The sequence below is a fragment of the Biomphalaria glabrata genome, chromosome 8, assembly GCF_947242115.1.
Source record: "Biomphalaria glabrata chromosome 8, xgBioGlab47.1, whole genome shotgun sequence".
Classification (NCBI taxonomy): Eukaryota; Metazoa; Mollusca; class Gastropoda; family Planorbidae; genus Biomphalaria; species Biomphalaria glabrata.
The window spans coordinates 15,615,534-15,634,881 of record NC_074718.1 but is presented as its reverse complement, the minus strand read 5'-3'; the positions used below and the strand labels follow the sequence as shown (position 1 = coordinate 15,634,881).

The 19,348-nt window shown below is 38.4% G+C and overlaps 1 protein-coding gene across 12 annotated transcripts in view; it reads left to right on the top strand.

The window, feature by feature from the left end:
- LOC106052206 (neurobeachin-like) overlaps positions 1-19,348 on the top strand; it is a 287,257-nt gene that overhangs the window by 31,728 nt on the left and 236,181 nt on the right. For 7 of the 12 annotated variants that reach the window (XM_056037464.1, XM_056037462.1, XM_056037465.1 and 4 more), the window contains exons 3-4: positions 11,907-12,033; positions 13,472-13,501. In XM_056037464.1, coding sequence (XP_055893439.1) covers positions 11,907-12,033; positions 13,472-13,501 — 157 coding nt within the window. Of the gene's footprint in view, positions 1-11,906; positions 12,034-13,471; positions 13,502-17,562; positions 17,581-19,348 lie in introns of all 12 variants that reach the window. The other 5 variants (XM_056037473.1, XM_056037470.1, XM_056037474.1 and 2 more) reach the window with 2 other exon arrangements.

Below are 19,348 nucleotides of genomic sequence, written 5' to 3'. Positions count from 1 at the left end.
GCTACTGAAACAAACTCGTTTGAAAGCCAACTCATTCACCACATTGAGACGAACCATGAACGTTGTGTTTCTAACATCCAATACTTCATTGCCTTAGCACGATGACTTCTAGTGTAGTGTTGCTTTGCTTCTCTGTCAGTTGTTCTTGCACTTAGTGTAAAGTTTCCCTTGCGATCTATGGGTCATCTGTTTCAACGGTTAACGAGCAGGGTGTCATGTGGCCCGCACAACGATCAACCGCCTTTACATTTCCCAACTAAAGTCAAGTACTCAGCAGAGTTGGGTAGACTCATGAGCGCCCTAAAAATTCCAAATCCCAGTCTTCACCGCTATTCGAACCCAGGACCCATGAAGCCAAACGCTTATCCACTCATCCACCGCACCTCCGCCCTTAGTGTATTTAAACATATATTAAAAATAGCCTAAAACAAAATGACATTATTAAAGGGCAGTAATTGCGGCTTCATTCGAAAACAAAACACCATTTAAATTCTCGTTTTCTATAAGGTTTCTTCTTTTTTTATTTATTTGTTTGCTTCTCAGATGGCAAAGTTCATATCTATATATATACATAGTCCTGTATTGTTTGTGTGCCAGGGCATTAATTGTGATGTTATATTATTTTTGTTCTGGCTTAGGACGGCTTGCCTTTGAAGTAACAATTGTAAAAAAAAAAACGAATTGTCGGAAATAACTGCTAATACCTCAACGAAGACACGGCCTGTCATTGTTCTAATAACCAGGTGGAGGAAAAAAAAATCATCTTGATATGAGCTTAATAATAGTAGATCACGTAATAGCTGGGACTCCACGCACTCAGTCATTTTCTAGTGTGCAGGCGCGCTATTGAACCGTGACGTCACGTCTAGACCAGAGAGGGATGAGTTATGATGAGACCTAGCCACCTTTCTCTCTGGCCATTTCCTTCTTTCTCAATCGTTCTGGCGCTCGGGGTGACTTCCTTTCCCCACCTTAACTGACACATCCTTCCCCGTTAGCGCCGCCGCGCTGGGAGAAATGTCCATGTTTAAACGGGGCGCCACTTCACCACCTGGACCGACAAACATTGGAGCGCTGTGAGTACTGCTGAACAACGTTGTGGATGAGTTCAGTGACTGTAACACTACGTCATGTCTAAATAGAGCACTCAGTGTTACCTCAATGTCTATCCCCTTCCAAAGACGTGCACAACAAACTCTACTTAGTGTTGAAGATAGATTATTGCTCTTGTTTCAAACAGTTTGTTGGAAACTTTATAGTCTTCGTAATTGCCATTAGAGTTAAATCTATCACTCTTCGAACTCTAGGCCCATGGAAGCTTGCCGTCATCTACCTTTCTGAACAAACTTCTGTCTTGGAAAGATCCAAGAAGATGTAAATTATTACATCCCTATTACAGATGGCTCGTTTCCCAAGACGCTTGGATTAGAAGTGAGGCCAAAGGCCGAGAACACCTGGAAAACTCGCCCATGTTCCTTCTCAGTACTACATCACCGTGGAACGGTGTATGGATAGTGACATGTTTGTTGGGACTTTTTCCTATACTCCCCAGGCTCTTTTGTGCTTTCCTAGGCTCTTACGACCGTTTCCATTTATTAAAATAGGATAGGCCTATTCGTCGAAATTTTTAATGTAATATCTTAATGGAAGCAATACTAATGAATTATATGCGTTCTATTAAATATTATATCGTTCGACAAATCCGTACAAGTGATCCTTCTTCCATAGTGCCATTAGTGCATGGAACGGGTTGCCTGAATCAGCCAAAAAATACCAATGACTTTTTAAGTCTCTAGTCAACATGCACGAGTAGATTGACATATGGATACGCGTAGGACGCAAGTATCTTCTATTTGGAAGTACGCCAGTAACTTAAAGACAAGAAACAATACATATTCTATTTACAGGTGAACCAACGAGGAGATTATTCTAGTAGGACAACTCAATAGAAACACATTCCTCTTGGCTGCATATTTTAAAAAATCGAAATAATGCTTTGAGTTCTATCATAGTTGGAATGAAACAGAATGCCTGATGTGGAATAAAAAGTAATGTGAAGGATACACCATTGAAAATAAATGTCACCTTAACCTAAACTATCGATCTTTGAAAGTTCCAGGCTATACATGATTATACAGAGATATTTAGGGTAGTAGGCTTTCACAAAATGTTTTCTTTTGAAAGTAGATTTTTTTAAAGTCACAAATTAAAAAAACAACTGAATGTTTCAACTGAATGTTTCAACTGAATGTTTCAACTGAATGTTTCAACTGAATGTTTCAACTGAATGTTTCAACTGAATGTTTCTACTGAATGTTTCAACTGAATGTTTCAACTGAATGTTTCAACTGAATGTTTCAACTGAATGTTTCAACTGAATGTTTCTACTGAAATAAGTAAAAGGAAAGAAACAATTGGGTTTGATGTGTGTCCTTTCAGAGTCTACAGTAATGCTGGACGTGACATTTTACGTTTTGTAACTACAGTAGTACTGGACGTGACATTTTACGTTTTGTAACTACAGTCGTACTGGACGTGACATTTTACGTTTTGTAACTACAGTCGTACTGGACGTGACATTTTACGTTTTGTAACTACAGTCGTACAGAGGACGTGACATTTTACGTTTTGTAACTACAGTCGTACAGAGGACGTGACATTTTACGTTTTGTAACTACAGTCGTACTGGACGTGACATTTTACGTTTTGTAACTACAGTCGTACTGGACGTGACATTTTACGTTTTGTAACTACAGTCGTACTGGACGTGACATTTTACGTTTTGTAACTACAGTCGTACAGAGGACGTGACATTTTACGTTTTGTAACTACAGTCGTACAGAGGACGTGACATTTTACGTTTTGTAACTACAGTAATGCTGGACGTGACATTTTACGTTTTGTAACTACAGTAATGCTGGACGTGACATTTTACGTTTTGTAACTACAGTCGTACTGGACGTGACATTTTACGTTTTGTAACTACAGTCGTACTGTGGACGTGACATTTTACGTTTTGTAACTACAGTCGTACAGAGGACGTGACATTTTACTTTTTGTAACTACAGTCGTACTGTGGACGTGACATTTTACGTTTTGTAACTACAGTCGTACAGAGGACGTGACATTTTACGTTTTGTAACTACAGTCGTACTGTGGACGTGACATTTTACGTTTTGTAACTACAGTCGTACAGAGGACGTGACATTTTACGTTTTGTAACTACAGTCGTACTGTGGACGTGACATTTTACGTTTTGTAACTACAGTCGTACTGTGGACGTGACATTTTACGTTTTGTAACTACAGTCATGCTGGACGTGGCATTTTACGTTTTGTAACTACAGTCGTACTAAAAGTGACATTTTACGTTTTGTAACTACAGTCGTACTGGACGTGACATTTTACGTTTTGTAACTACAGTCGTACAGAGGACGTGACATTTTACGTTTTGTAACTACAGTCGTACAGAGGACGTGACATTTTACGTTTTGTAACTACAGTCGTACTAAAAGTGACATTTTACGTTTTGTAACTACAGTAGTACTGGACTTGACATTTTACGTTTTGTAACTACAGTCGTACTGTGGACGTGACATTTTACGTTTTGTAACTACAGTCGTACAGAGGACGTGACATTTTACGTTTTGTAACTACAGTCGTACTGTGGACGTGACATTTTACGTTTTGTAACCACAGTCGTACAGAGGACGTGACATTTTACTTTTTGTAACTACAGTCGTACTGTGGACGTGACATTTTACGTTTTGTAACTACAGTCGTACAGAGGACGTGACATTTTACTTTTTGTAACTACAGTCGTACTGTGGACGTGACATTTTACGTTTGGAACTACAGTCGTACAGAGGACGTGACATTTTACGTTTTGTAACTACAGTCGTACTGTGGACGTGACATTTTACGTTTTGTAACTACAGTCGTACTGGACGTGACATTTTACGTTTTGTAACTACAGTCGTACTGTGGACGTGACATTTTACGTTTTGTAACCACAGTCGTACAGAGGACGTGACATTTTACGTTTTGTAACTACAGTCGTACTGTGGACGTGACATTTTACGTTTTGTAACTACAGTCGTACAGAGGACGTGACATTTTACTTTTTGTAACTACAGTCGTACTGTGGACGTGACATTTTACGTTTTGTAACTACAGTCGTACAGAGGACGTGACATTTTACTTTTTGTAACTACAGTCGTACTGTGGACGTGACATTTTACGTTTGGAACTACAGTCGTACAGAGGACGTGACATTTTACGTTTTGTAACTACAGTCGTACTGTGGACGTGACATTTTACGTTTTGTAACTACAGTCGTACTGTGGACGTGACATTTTACGTTTTGTAACTACAGTCGTACAGAGGACGTGACATTTTACGTTTTGTAACTACAGTCGTACTGTGGACGTGACATTTTACGTTTTGTAACTACAGTCGTACAGAGGACGTGACATTTTACGTTTTGTAACTACAGTCGTACTGTGGACGTGACATTTTACGTTTTGTAACTACAGTCGTACTGGACGTGACATTTTACGTTTTGTAACTACAGTCGTACTGTGGACGTGACATTTTACGTTTTGTAACTACAGTCGTACTGTGGACGTGACATTTTACGTTTTGTAACTACAGTCGTACTGTGGACGTGACATTTTACGTTTTGTAACTACAGTCGTACAGAGGACGTGACATTTTACGTTTTGTAACTACAGTCGTACTGTGGACGTGAAATTTTACGTTTTGTAACTACAGTCGTACAGAGGACGTGACATTTTACGTTTTGTAACTACAGTCGTACTGTGGACGTGACATTTTACGTTTTGTAACTACAGTCGTACAGAGGACGTGACATTTTACTTTTTGTAACTACAGTCGTACTGTGGACGTGACATTTTACGTTTTGTAACTACAGTCGTACTGTGGACGTGACATTTTACTTTTTGTAACTACAGTCGTACTGTGGACGTGACATTTTACGTTTTGTAAATACAGTATTAATAGACGTGACATTTTACGTTTTGTAAATACAGTATTAATAGACGTGATATTTTACGTTTTGTAACTACAGATTTAAAATATCTTAATGTCGGATTTTCAATGTCTGTTCATACACAGTTTTATAGTGTTCTATGTTCTGATTCAAATGAAAACTAAAGACTTCAGCAGACAAAGTTTTCTATTGTTCTTCATCTAGTCAGCAGAGGAAGATAGATGTTGTGTGAGCACTGGGCCGTAGTAAGACTGGACGAGCTGAAAGCTTTGTTCCTTCACGCTGATTTAACTCGACTACTTTGTGCTTTTTTCTCGACTTTCTCAAAATAGTTCGGCCTATTGACCTGCATCATGGCACAGGATGAACATTCTCCACTTTTCACCAGACTGAAACAAACAAAGTGAGTGAACATTTCTCTTGGAACAAGCCAGTTCTCCAATATTAAAATTGTTGACAAAGTGAAAGTTATTGCTTGGCTATTTCCGTGAAACTCTCATCGCCTTAATAGATTAATGTCAAAGATATCTGACAGCATGTAATAGATCCACACACTAGTGAAAGTGGACACGATTGATTTGTTTCACGTCTTATTGGCGTTACAAGATCATACTTGATAGACCACTGGTGTGTACCGGTACTCTACAATAACACACTTTTTGTTTTGTTTGATTGGAGTACACAAACAAGATACATACGACATAAATGATCAATGACTTATGTACGATTTATTTCAGATTATGCTCTAGTTCTTTGCTCGATTAGCACTGCTTGACCAAAGGAGACACTGTACCAGTAAACAACGACATTAAGACATTCATGTTGGTAGATATATTTACATGTTTAGTGCGACTCAATGAAATGCATGAACCTGTCCTTACTACTGCTACTAATAATAAGTCCGAAGATGAGGAAGGGGTGCGGTATTTTATGTGGCTACGCACTCCCTGCTGTGATCTACATATTGTCCAAGAAGTCTTAGTTGCTTGCTGTATAGTACCCATGTTTCAGATCTATATAGTAGGGGTGAGAGAACCACTGCCTGGTAGACAATTATTTTGTAGGCAGGCGGAGCGATTTATTCCGCCACTTTCTCCCTTGGAGGCGTCCAAAAGCGCGTGATGCGTCATTGGATACCGTGCTAAAGTGGTCTACCACGTTGTTGAGGTGTCCATTCAGGGAGATCTTTGGGGCTGAAGAGATTAGGGGCATACATGGCGTAAATTGTGCCGATGCGCCAAATATCCAAAATAGTTTATGGTCTGAGTAGATTTAATTGGGTAGCTGTTTTTCCAATGTTTATTGTTAAGCCAAAGGTAATTTTTTACCATATCCTTAATACTATGAAACACTTGATTAAACCTATAGCACAATGAAACTGTTTCATAGCCAGCACTTCAATAGCAATGACTTCAACTGAAACAAAGTGCCAACCCGTCTCTGTCTCTCTGTTCGATTAATGATTGTGTTCATACATGTAGTAAGCTCTTTCACCATGCTTTGTACACAAGCTCTCCAGTAGCCACGTGTTTCTAAGAGAGACAAAGTCCTTGGAAACAACTCAATTCTTTGGTAGTAACGGACAGTCGTGCCTTATACCTATTTATTGAATACATACAAAACAAAGTTGACTGAAAGATAAGGGAGGCTGAAACTTTGAGGGAAAAAAAAAAGAGAGTGAGTCTGAGAGAGAGAAAGAGAGAGAGAAGGGAGGAGATAGTTTTAAAAAAGATTCAAAGAAAGGATTCTAGACACAGCTCTTGTAAAAAAACAAATTGCATTAATCAAAGCTCTGGACGGATGCAGAGGTAGACCGGAATAGTTTGAAAAGCCCAGCCAGGAAGAGGAGGAACCAGCTCAATGAAAGGCACAGACCAAATAAGGCAAGAGAGAATTACATTGAAGGCCATCTCGGCCTCAGTGAAAACCTTGTCACGGTGTCAAATGTAGCTTCAGCACAAGTTGGTCACGTGAGAGTTGGGGACATTGCCACTTTTAAAAGATCTATCTATACCCATTTAAAATAACATTTATATATATTTTTAAATTTTGACTTACGATTTTGCTACTAAAGAGCTATTTAAAAACCAGTTTTAGATATTTTCTTGGAATGGCAATGCACTTTTGTCGTTGGATACACCTTGTTACTAACCGCAATGGTCATAGGTGTAACCCATTTCAATACAAAAAAAAAAATAGCATATCGTTGTTAATAAAAAAAAGTTCACCCGGGCAAAGAAAGAGGTACAACTGAGAGGACAAAGGAAAGACTAAAGAATGGGGTTCGGGTTTCAATTGTTAAACTATTCCACGGGAGGAGCAAAGCATAGGGGTTTTATCCAGGCTACTAGTATTTACACGACAACAAAGTGTGGGGTAGAGTGAAAATGTAGACCATTCCATTTAAGGATGAGAAAAACGTGGTCCGTTTAAAAACACAAATACATCTCTTTAAAACCATCCCATTTCTTGTCACCTTGTTTCCGAAGAAAGGATTCTGAAAACAGCTCTTGTAAACAAAACATAATTGTACTAATCAAAATTATGGATGTTTTTAGGTGTCATAGGTGTATCAAGTGCTTCCCATCAAGTGCGGGCCCCAGCTAGTAGATCATCAACAACGCATTATGTCTGTGCCTCAAACAGACTTTAGAAAGTCTTTAACTCTATAAACTGAACATAACTTGTACATTTCCTTGCGTTCACTACAAAAGTGGTGTTGTCTGACTTTGGCGTTCCAATGGGAAATTTTAGTCACCTCGTCTGCTTAGTGGTGCTCACCTTCACGTGACACAAACTCATTTTTATTTTCGTACATATTTTCTATTTGTGTTCAAACCATATTCTAAAAGGTTGCCTTAGATACAGTTTGCAACCATACCACCAGTTACGTTGTCCCCCCCCCCCCAGCTTAGTTCAATTAATATCCCATATGTCCGTCTGTCTTTGTAGTTCATATACATTGACGTCTCAGGGCCACCATCAAAACTGTTTGGTTGGATTTCATAGATAACTAAACTATCAGAATTTGAAATGAGCCCCCTTATGTTGAGGGGATTCCTACTGTGGCTTAAAGTGCCTGAGGGTATGGTCGCATTGAGACGAAGCTGTCATGGGGATTTAGTCATTGCAAGTCTCAGGTCTACAGTTGATTTCTCCTTACAAAACCTTGAACATATATCTGTGTCCACACGCACACGTGACAGAACACACACACACACACGTTAATTTGATAGCACACACAATTGAAGTCCACACAGAGACATAGGCTTAGGTCCTTTAGCGACTCTCATCGCATATGTCGGCAAGTCTCTCCCTAGAGATAGGTGAGGTCCACACATTTACTTAGGTATAAACTTAGGTCCTTTGAGATGCTCGGCGCATATGTCGGCAAGGTCTCTCCACAGAGATAGGTGGGGTCCACACATACACATATAAAAAATAGGTGACATAATGAGAAAGTCCACACACACAAGAATGTGATAATCCACACATCCTTGCTCCACACACACAATTGTAACAGTGTGCACTTAGATCTACAGTTCTGACACACAATAGAATTAGCCTTAACCATGTTAAGTGCTAAATCTCGTGAGTTGGGTCTGTCAGTAGGTAGCATAGACTCCTTGACATCTAACACAGTAGTGATGTTCAGATTTGTTTTTCTTTCTAAATCATATTTTTCTCTCTTGAAGTTTTGAACCGTTCATAGAAGTTTTAGGTGTGAAAGTCATTGTCACGTGACTTTTATCATGATCAAACTTGAGACTGACATTTAGGTCAAAGATTCACTTTTTAAAAAAATTCTGTATTTTATTTTCCTTCGACTCTATCCATTCTACGGACTCAAGCTAGACTTGACATGCAGTCGTTCAGGAACAAAAAAAACAACAACAACCCAGTACGCTCTATAGGTCACTGTTTATAAGGAAATGATTTATTGATAGATCTAGTCAACTTCTGGTAATGCACGCTAGCATAGAAGGTCACTGTATCATTGATGTGTTAGAAATGTCACTTATGACAGCCCCCCACCCCAACCTCACCATGTTATTACACTTTTCTGTATTTGACCCGTCACACGTTGATAGCTATTTCATTCTGCTAGTTCATTGAATCTCCTGCTGTCACTTTACAAGGCATCAAATATTCCATCAATTACTTTTTATTTACTGAGTGTGGTTTTTAAACAACATGTCTTTATTATCATGTATGCACATTAGAAAACATCTACATTGTATTATTTGCATTGTTTAAAATGTATTGTCTGTGTTTGATACAAGTCCTGAGTGTGCTCACAAAACTACTTGACCAAATGAGCTTGGATGTTTATTTCCGTAGACTGTAGAACTAGTTGGAATGTGAGCAAGAGATCTCAGTGTATGTGAGTTCGATTGCCTGTTCTTTGCTTTGCTGACGGTACACTTGGACAGGAGTAAACTATGTTCATATTTTGTTCACAATATGTTTGTATACTCATTGCTTCAATAGCAAGCCCTTCTTTAGATTATCTGTGTCAAGAATTGATAACATTTCCTTTTCATTTGACTTTCTAAAAAGTCGAGTTTCGGATTCATTAATCAGAAGGACCAACCCCCCATAGTCTTAGTAAAGTAACATTAAAAAGTTAAGTACCCCTTTCTGACCTTGTGATCTTTGGGGCAGATAATGGAAGGTAATCTGTTTCTATGACCCTTGGCTAACCACGGTGTCGTGTGCGCAGCACAACGAATAGCCGCCTTTACTTTTCCCTAACTAATGTCAGGTAGCCATTAGAATTGAGTGGACTCAGAGGCGCACTAAAAAATCCCAAAGTTCTCAAATCTAGCCCCTCCTCCCCCAGTCCTTCTCTAAGGTCCTAGCTTTTAAACACCATAACCCTAGGCAAGGCCTGACATTCAACCCCTGAGTCTTTCTAACTTAGTGTTTTTTTTTATAAAATATTTTTCGCTCTTGTGGAAAGACAACGAAACAAATGTCACATTTTCGTTGCAGCACAATTTAAAGAACATTGTAGTAGAACTGGAAACTGATTGATAGTTTGTTTACATAGAGACATTTGTTTCTTCAAGTGGGATTGTAACGATGTAGAGGTTAATGGGCTTTGTTGCTGAACATAAAAATTATATATGTGTCAGACGCGAATAGCCCAATTTTTCAGGAAAAGAAATTACAAAAGGCATTTCTCTATATAAGAAGTTACGAAGGCTATATAATATACAACCACAGACCCATATATACTACAACAAATACAGGGTTTTTATTTCTAGTTACGATTTATTTAGGTAGGTGCTGTTTTACTATTATATACCAAGTATTAGAGTTTAGAAAAACCCAAGTTCGTTTCTTGTGCAACGCTATTAGCTAACACCGCATATCATCTCTCCATTAGTATATTTAGATCTATAATCTAATTCTAGTCTAGATGACTAAATCTATATATAAAAATCGAATAGATCTAGTAATAGTATAGATTCTATCTTCAGACTAGATTGCCGAGTCTAGCCTATGCTATGCATATAGTCAGTTTTTATTAGAATAAAGTCTAGATATTACTAAAGACTAAAGTTTATTAATAATTAGATTATTAGATATAGACATAGGACATAGATCTTATAATAGCCTACTGTAATACATTTACTATACTCTATACTTAATCTACTAGACTAGAGATCTAGGCCTATCTATAGATCTATCTATAATCTAGTCAATCTATATCTATACAATATTCATTATAATACTTCTACTTAAACAAACACAAATCCTGGCTTAAATTTGTACAAGTTTTTAATTTCATTCAAAGATGGCACTGATATTAATTAAAGATAGCATTTTGTGTCGGCACGGTTAGCATGCATTTTCTTCTCTGACGTCATTTTCATTCAACAACGCATTTCTACATTCGCACCGCACCTATCTGACTTGATCGTGAACCTCCTTGGTCACTTTATTTCATTTTTTTACGGCCCCCGAAAGGGGAAAAGACGCGATTAGTTTTGTGTGGAATGTCCGTCCGTCCCGTTTAGATCTCGTAAACTAGAAAAGATAGTGAAAATCTGACACCATAATATTTTAGACCATTCAAAGTTCTGATACAACGGCTACTTTTTTATTTTCTGAAAGCGAAAAATCTAAATTTTTAAATCACTCATGCAAGCAGTTTTTTCATAAAAATACACCATTTTTACAACTATTCACTAGTAATAGTAACAATCACTGAAGACTCTTTAGAAGGGGAAATAGCAATTTACAATATTTTAAACACATAATGCAAATGGTTTAAGATTTTTTTTGTCAAATTTTTAAAAATTACATTTGTATTGCTAAGTTATGTAAATTCTGTGATATTAACTACTACATTTACACACAAAAAAATGTTTTCTTTTTTTTTTTAAAGAGAAAAAATCTATTTAGTATGCATATAAGTTAGACATAATTTAAAACAACAATTAATACGTAGTCTTTCATATTATCGCGTGAACTGCAGCGCTCCACAGAGCATATAGTACACTTAACTATTTTTTTAAATATTTTTTTCTTATGGAAATTTTTTTTCTTGAGGATTTGAATAAGAGATTGACTCTTCACAAAACAATTAGGTCAATTAGATATTCATTATTAGACATCAGTTAGGCCAGGTTCACATCTAACTTCACATTCACTTTCACCTATCCTTTGGTCTGCTGGACCGCTGGGGCACCACACAAGATCTGTCAACCTTCTTTCTCCATTCTTCTGTCATTTGTCTTTGATAGAATTTCATTCTGATGTTCTTTCTGAAAATATTAAAACCTGCCTTTTTACCTGCCTGGGTGGACCACTTCGGGGGTCGATTATGAGTTTGTGTTTCCACACAAACTGTCTTAGTAACCTTGTTTTTTCTATTTTATTTTTAGGCAGAGATATGGAGCGTGTTTACGGCCATGCTGAAGAAAAGTCGGCGCAACCTGCATGCCTGTACGGAGGTGGGTCTCATCACAAGGGCCCTCGACCTGCTGAAGACTGCTGATGAGGTCACAGCAGGTAGGACCAATGTCTTTGTCTCAGACTGATCAACTTAAACCACTGAACGTAATTAATCAAGAGATTTCAGTTGCAATACATTCAGGCATGTTTCCGAATGTGTTAGCAGTGAAACTACGCGAGCTATTGCCGTTATTCTCATGCGCATTTTGGGGACAGTTCACCACAGTGTTTAACATATATATTAATATGTTGATGTATTGAAGAATTTGGCGTGAAATAAAAATTCCCTTTTCATCCCCCGTCACCCCTCTGCACCTCCGTTGATCTCTTGTCTCAGCCTTGTCAGCCGACGTTTGAAATGTGTGACATTATTGGCTCCTATGGAAGATGGTATTGTTTAATGACTTGGAATGAGAAGCCATCGATTTCCCCAAGACGTCAATTAATTTTGAAGCTGAGTTTGTCCCGGGCTGTAATAAAGTTACTTCAGCTTACCGACGGCTGGACCGGCAGCTTTAATAAATGAAAACATGATTACATAATACTGTGTCTCTTGCGTGATTTATTCCCCTTGTTAGTCGTCTGATAATTGTCTGGGGAGGCAACGGTCGTCTTTCTTGCATAGAGACAGATGGACGCGGTAAAACTAGAATTCATTTAACAGCAAGCCTAGAAAATATCATGTTATCATTACAATAAATCACATTGGAAAAGTACTGACCTTGATAAAATAAGTTCCGAGTAATCAATCAACGGTCAACAGTTTACTTGACCGTAGTTTTTTTTTCTTCAGAATTTATTTGTCTGCATTTATTTGATATCTTTCGATCAATTGACGTGCACGAACTATGCCAATTGTAACGTTCTATTAGGATCTGGCCTTCATCGGGTTCAATGTGGTTCATGTAGACTTGAAACAAATATAAAATCAAAGTGTTTGTTTGTAGCTGACAATCAAAGTCAGCATCATAGCCAGATGATTCATCTTGAAGTGGAATTAAGTTTCTACCGCTCTAAACACCGCAAGTCAAATTTGGCCAAAAAACATCACTTTGTTACACTAATCAAATAGCTGCTGATAGGAATAGTCTTCGGGTTGATCTAATCACTCCCATAACTCTCTTAAAGCAATGATCATGGCCGACTTTTCACTTTCAAAGTAGCATCATCGAAAAAAAAAGTTATATTTCAATGTTATCTTCATTGTAGATAAACGTCCATACTGTAGAGGTAAAAACAATATTGTCAAGCTAACATTTTTCTTAGTGTTTAGTCTCTTTTGGTCCTGACTCGAAGCATTTAGCGGTGTTCCCTGCAAAGGGAAATCGTGAGATCAACTCTTCTGTTCACTTCGGCTGTGAATATTCTCCGAGCAGTAGCAGCTGCTACCGAGCAAATGTAGTGTAGCATTAGTCGTGGTGCCTGCAGCAATACACCCCTCTCCGAAACTCTACACTCACATGCCGCTGTTTAATTGTATGTTTGACTTCATCAGCTGCCAGGCTGGTTCAACAATCAATCTTTGGTAATTTCTTTTTTTTTTTTTTACAACATAGACTTTTGGGCTGCCATTTCTTTTACCGCTTTTTGGTGGTTTTTTTTTTCTTTTTTTTTTTTTTTCCTCCATATTTGTTTGGTCCAGTTATCTCCCTTTATTACCGTATTTCTTGACTCCGGTGGTGGTTCTGTCTAGCACTGAGCGGTGGTCATCTTGTTTCTCATCACTGGTTCCAGGTAGCATCATAGAGGCTTAATGATCGCAGGGCAATCCGAATATTAGTTAAGGGGCGTCGAGAGGAGGAGATAACCCGATGCTACGTTCACTTAAGAAGGGCTTATGGGAAAGGGAGTGTTCTTTAAATAACCTGGTAATCTTGCAGGGGGAATGGAATATTTTAAGTTTTTCTTTTTTTTTTTTTAAGCAGTGCACTTGCGACCTACCCTTCCATTCACTCCGAAAAAAAAAATATGCTAGAAATATTATCTTGGAGACTCGCATCTGCGCTGCCTTTTGTGGAGGTTTTGCTGGAATTAAGTCTCACGAATCATTGCGTAATGCGACTAAATGACAAAGGATTTGCGTGGGTGAAAACCTAAATCTGTGTATTTCCCAACACGAGCAGACTCTCAGCCTCTCCCCAGCCCACAACCCTCCACTTTTTCTCTCGATTCCTTCCGTGCAAGGTTGACACTCAAGCTAAATGCAGTGCTGCTTTTTTGGGCTATTTTCGGCGATTAGATATTTTTTTTTTATCATCTTCTATTTAGGAAAAAAAAATATAGAATGCTCTGAGGGCAATACAGGGAGATAAGCTCAGCTCTTGTTTTCACCAGGATGGAGAGGGAGACAACTCTTGTGATTTTCTTGTCTGCTTCACGCCCCTGATTTACTTTAGGCTCTTGGCATGGAGTCTGCAGCCACCTGGAAAATTCAACTTGGCATGCGCGACTGTTTTTTTGTTTCTATAGAAAAGATTTGAGGCAATGCTATGGAGAGTCGTGTACACGTGTTGATCTTGTAGGAATGTCGTTAGGCATTTTGTATTGGACGATTAGCGCCTGCTAGTAGCAATAGATTTAAAACAACAAAACAAAACACCGCCCCATCCATCATTTGTGTTTCTTGTGTGTGACAATGTACGGTACAACGGAGATGGGTCAGTTTGTACTCCCAAAAAATAGTGCAGAGGATGTAGTTCGACCTGAACATTCCTTTTTTGTTTTCGTGGAGGGTAGGGCGAGTTAGTCCTCATTTAGTTTTGTCAAACATTTGATACATAGATTGACAGGAGACATAGAACTGGGGTTTTAAGCCCATCTATTATCCTACCAGTTGTTTTTAAAAATCGTTAATGAAGTTGGACAGTTTATTGGACCTCATGAAATAGTTTGAGGTCATAGCACTTCAAGTAACCTCAGATGTCATAGCACTTCAAGTCGCCTAAGAATACAGATAGATTGATGTCATAGCACTTCAAGCAACCTCAGATGTCATAGCACTTCAAGTAGCCTAAGAATACAGATAGTTTGAGGTCATAGCACTTCAAGTAACCTCAGATGTCATATTTCTTCAAGTCGCCTAAGAATACAGATAGTTTGATGTCATAGCACTTCAAGTAACCTCAGATGTCATAGCACTTCAAGTAGCCTAAGAATACAGATAGTTTGAGGTCATAGCACTTCAAGTAACCTCAGATGTCATATTTCTTCAAGTCGCCTAAGAATACAGATAGTTTGATGTCATAGCACTTCAAGTAACCTCAGATGTCATAGCACTTCAAGTAGCCTAAGAATACAGATAGTTTGAGGTCATAGCACTTCAAGTAACCTCAGATGTCATATTTCTTCAAGTCGCCTAAGAATACAGATAGTTTGATGTCATAGCACTTCAAGTAACCTCAGATGTCATAGCACTTCAAGTAGCCTAAGAATACAGATAGTTTGATGTCATAGCACTTCAAGTAACCTCAGATATCATAGCACTTCAAGTAACCTCAGATGTCATAGCACTTCAAGTCGCCTAAGAATACAGATAGTTTGATGTCATAGCACTTCAAGTAACCTCAGATGTCATAGCACTTCAAGTCGCCCAAGAATACAGATAGTTTGATGTCATAGCACTTCAAGTAACCTCAGATGTCATAGCACTTCAAGTAGCCTAAGAATACAGATAGTTTGATGTCATAGCACTTCAAGTAACCTCAGATGTCATAGCACTTCAAGTCGCCCAAGAATACAGATAGTTTGATGTCATAGCACTTCAAGTAACCTCAGATGTCATAGCACTTCAAGTAGCCTAAGAATACAGATAGTTTGATGTCATAGCACTTCAAGTAACCTCAGATGTCATAGCACTTCACGTAGCATAAGAATACAGATAGTTTAAGGTCAAAGCAAAGAATTAAAAGAATGAATTGCTCCTATTTTCTATATTGATTTGGGAAATCCTATTTTATGATGTGCTCAGTTTTATATTGGCATGAATCTCCGGCCAAAGGCACTCGTCTATAAAACCAAACAATAAATCAGAAATGTTTTGTTTTTCTTTTGGTCACAAGATAGAAGATACATGTGTTCATTATGATATCCAAGACTTAACGCGAAGTAGGCTGTCAACAGTGACTTAGATATTTTGGCAACGACAAGATATTCATTTGAATCTTGACAAAGTGAAACATAATGTGACTAGAAAAACTATTTCTGATATCGAGGCTACATCTGAACAAATAAATGTACATTAAATTGACAATGCTCGTGAAGTTTTCTATTTAAAGACATTTCTAGAAGCGAGCAAAAAATATTTTGTATTTCGATGCTTCATTTTCGTTTCGTATCATTTGCTTGAACTGTTTCTGTCTGCTTGGATAACAAGTGTTAAGAGATGGGAGGTGGTGGTGGTGTGACGGAACTAGTGAGGGCACAGACATGATGGAGCGGATCGATACTTTTATTAGTTTTATTCTTTTACTTTTTGGCTCCTAATGGGCGCAAATTTAGCGATTTCATTTTCGTCTCCGAGACAGCTGTCAGATCTAAAAAAAAAAAATATTTGATGATGAAGTATGTGTGTGTGTGTGTACGAGCACTATCAGGTTTTTTTAGTGACGCGTTTGATCATTGAAACTGTACATTTGATGAGCTGTAGCCAGTGATCAGCTCCCACAAACCAAATGTTATTCTATGTCTTCTAAACGTAAACATTCATTTTGGTGTTCTGTTTTACCAGTGAGACACTTTGTCTAGTTGAATAGTATCCATTGAATAGCTCGACTAGTTGGTAAGAGTGCCTCATACTTAGTCATTGGGTTGGGCTGACATTTTCATAAGAAACATAGTTGAAGGGCTAAGGTATACACCCTGACCCAATCCTGGACACTATCGGTGTTGCCAGTTAGTGGCTTTAGGAAACTCTCCTCAGTTCTTTACTCTGGATCAGCATTGGTGAAAGATCTCCTGCAGGGTTATGTCCTCTTTCCTTGGAGATTCGTCATATCCAACTTCACCCCCCTCCCCATTCACTTTTATGGGTAGTGAGTTACCTTTCATTTCAAGAGGGAATGAGTGGCTGATAGGCCAGAACCGCACAGCTACGGCGTGGCCACACATTTCTAATCCAGACTTGTGTTTGTCCACAAACAAGATTTGACCATAATGCAGGAAGCATGCTATAAGCAGGAAAGAAGCAGTTAATAATAATTATAACAATGAAACTTACAAAATATAAAAGCAAATTGAAAAGACCTTTTTAACAAGAGATAAAGTTTCTCCATCACAACTAGAGACACTATTTATAACCTTTAAGAACATTACAATTTTTTGTTGTTTCCAACTTTTATTTAAAGTTCATATTTGGAATCAGTGTCACGTTTTTCACTTAAACAACCTGTGACTCGGTGTACAGCTCGGTGTAAAGCCTATACAATATGTCAAATGTTTGTATCCTATACAGTATGTCAAATGTTTGTATCCTATACAGTATGTTGAATATGACTGTACTCTATGCTAAATGTATGTAGGGTATAATATATGTCTCCATCACTATAATGAAGTATGTTTAATAACCATTACCGTTAACTAACCAAAAAGAAGGGACATCACCACTGAGTGAGTTCATATTTGTTTCATGTTGCCTGGTTGTTCAGCATGGCGCGTGTGTAGACTTAATGTCCCCCCCCCCACCCCGCCCCAATCACGTGGTCTGTCGATTGTTTTGAAAAGACAGATTAAGTGGTAATAGTTCTCTAAGAACTATAATTAAAAACAAAACAGCACCAGCCAGACACTTCAACAATTCTAATTCCTCCATCTCTAGACTTGTCTTGGCTGTAACGTCCACGTCATTATGTCCAGCTAGCGTGGTGAATTAACTTCATTGCTTGATGACCACAACTTTGCCTTATTCCCAGTCATGATTGCAGCTGCTCAATGTTAAAGATGAAATTTAAAAAAAAATGCATTTCTCGAAATTTCATGTTTTCCCTTAAAATTCCAGTTATCTCTCTTTTGTGATAATTTGATTCTGTTCCCTGTTTACCAATAAAAAAATAATGACATAGTTTGTTGACGTAGGGAGCATGAGCTATAAATGTCAGTTTTTATGCGAGTTTTGTTTCGGAATAGATATCTAATTGTTGTTGTTTTTTTTTAAAATATATTTTGAATTATAATTATTTTTACTTTCTGAAGTAACTTGCGTGATATTTCTGTTGTTTTACGTTGACTAGTCACTTATTCACCTGAACCTTGACCTTGACCTCTATAGCACGTGGTCAGACAGCAGAAGTGCATGTGCATGCTTTTGTTTCGTCTGGTTTTCTTGTTTTCCTTTCCCCCCCCTCCCCATGGGGTGGCACACAGTTGAGCATGAATATTTTGTTACTTCCCTCCCCCCCCCCTTCCTTTCCTTTGTTAGATGAGCACAGAGAAATGTCTGGACAATGTTGATGATGTAAATAGGCAGAGGCAGGAGTGGAAGAGGAATTGGTTCAAATTCCAAGAAGTCGAGATTTTTCTAGATGTCTAGATCTAAGCCTACTATTAATGTGGTAGACACAGCGCTTTGGTCATCTCCAAGTTTGATTAGTGTGGAAATCAATGTCTAAAAAGCAGTGGTTCTAAAACACAGTTTAGTATGGGTCTGAGACCTGGGTGCTCTATAGAAGGCATCTAAGGCTGATTAAGGCTCCTCGAACTCTTCCTTGGCTCCAGTAATGGGCTTACGCTGGCTGGCCTACCCTACACATAATCATATTCTGCTTGAAGTTTAAACTCTCTTTTTAACGCTTGATAGATAGAGTCTACATTATTTGAAACCTGCATTGTATTTCAGTGGGAAGGTCACTCCTTCATTGAATGTCAGTCTTCCTTGTGTAGGACGCCTTCTAGAAATAACAAACCATCGGGATGCGTGCCATTGCTTTCAGATTTTGTTTAGACCTAACTTTGCCACGACAACAATGACAACCTTTGTAACTACTTTCAAACCACACCGACTATTCAGAAGTGAGTTGGACCTCAAGTTGTAGTAGTCTAATCTACTCATCTGTACTCTTCTTGTTAGAACGACTGCTGAAGTCTGCGCCCTCGCTTGTGTACAAAGTAACCTACGGAAAGGTCAAGGCCGCTGGTGAAGTCCCATTTCTTTTGAAGTAATTACCTTAGGTTTGTACTTCGGACAAAGAAATGCATGCAATTATCTCTCATCGGACCAGGGGGGTGAAGATAAGTTTAAGTACCTGTTGCTAGGCCAGTTGTAAAGGAGGCTTTCTTGTGACCAGCGCAACGGCGAAACGCTGATTTCCGTACAACAAATTTTACACTGAAACCGGATATGTTTCTGGAATCCTTCAAATTTATGCCAACATAGGGATCC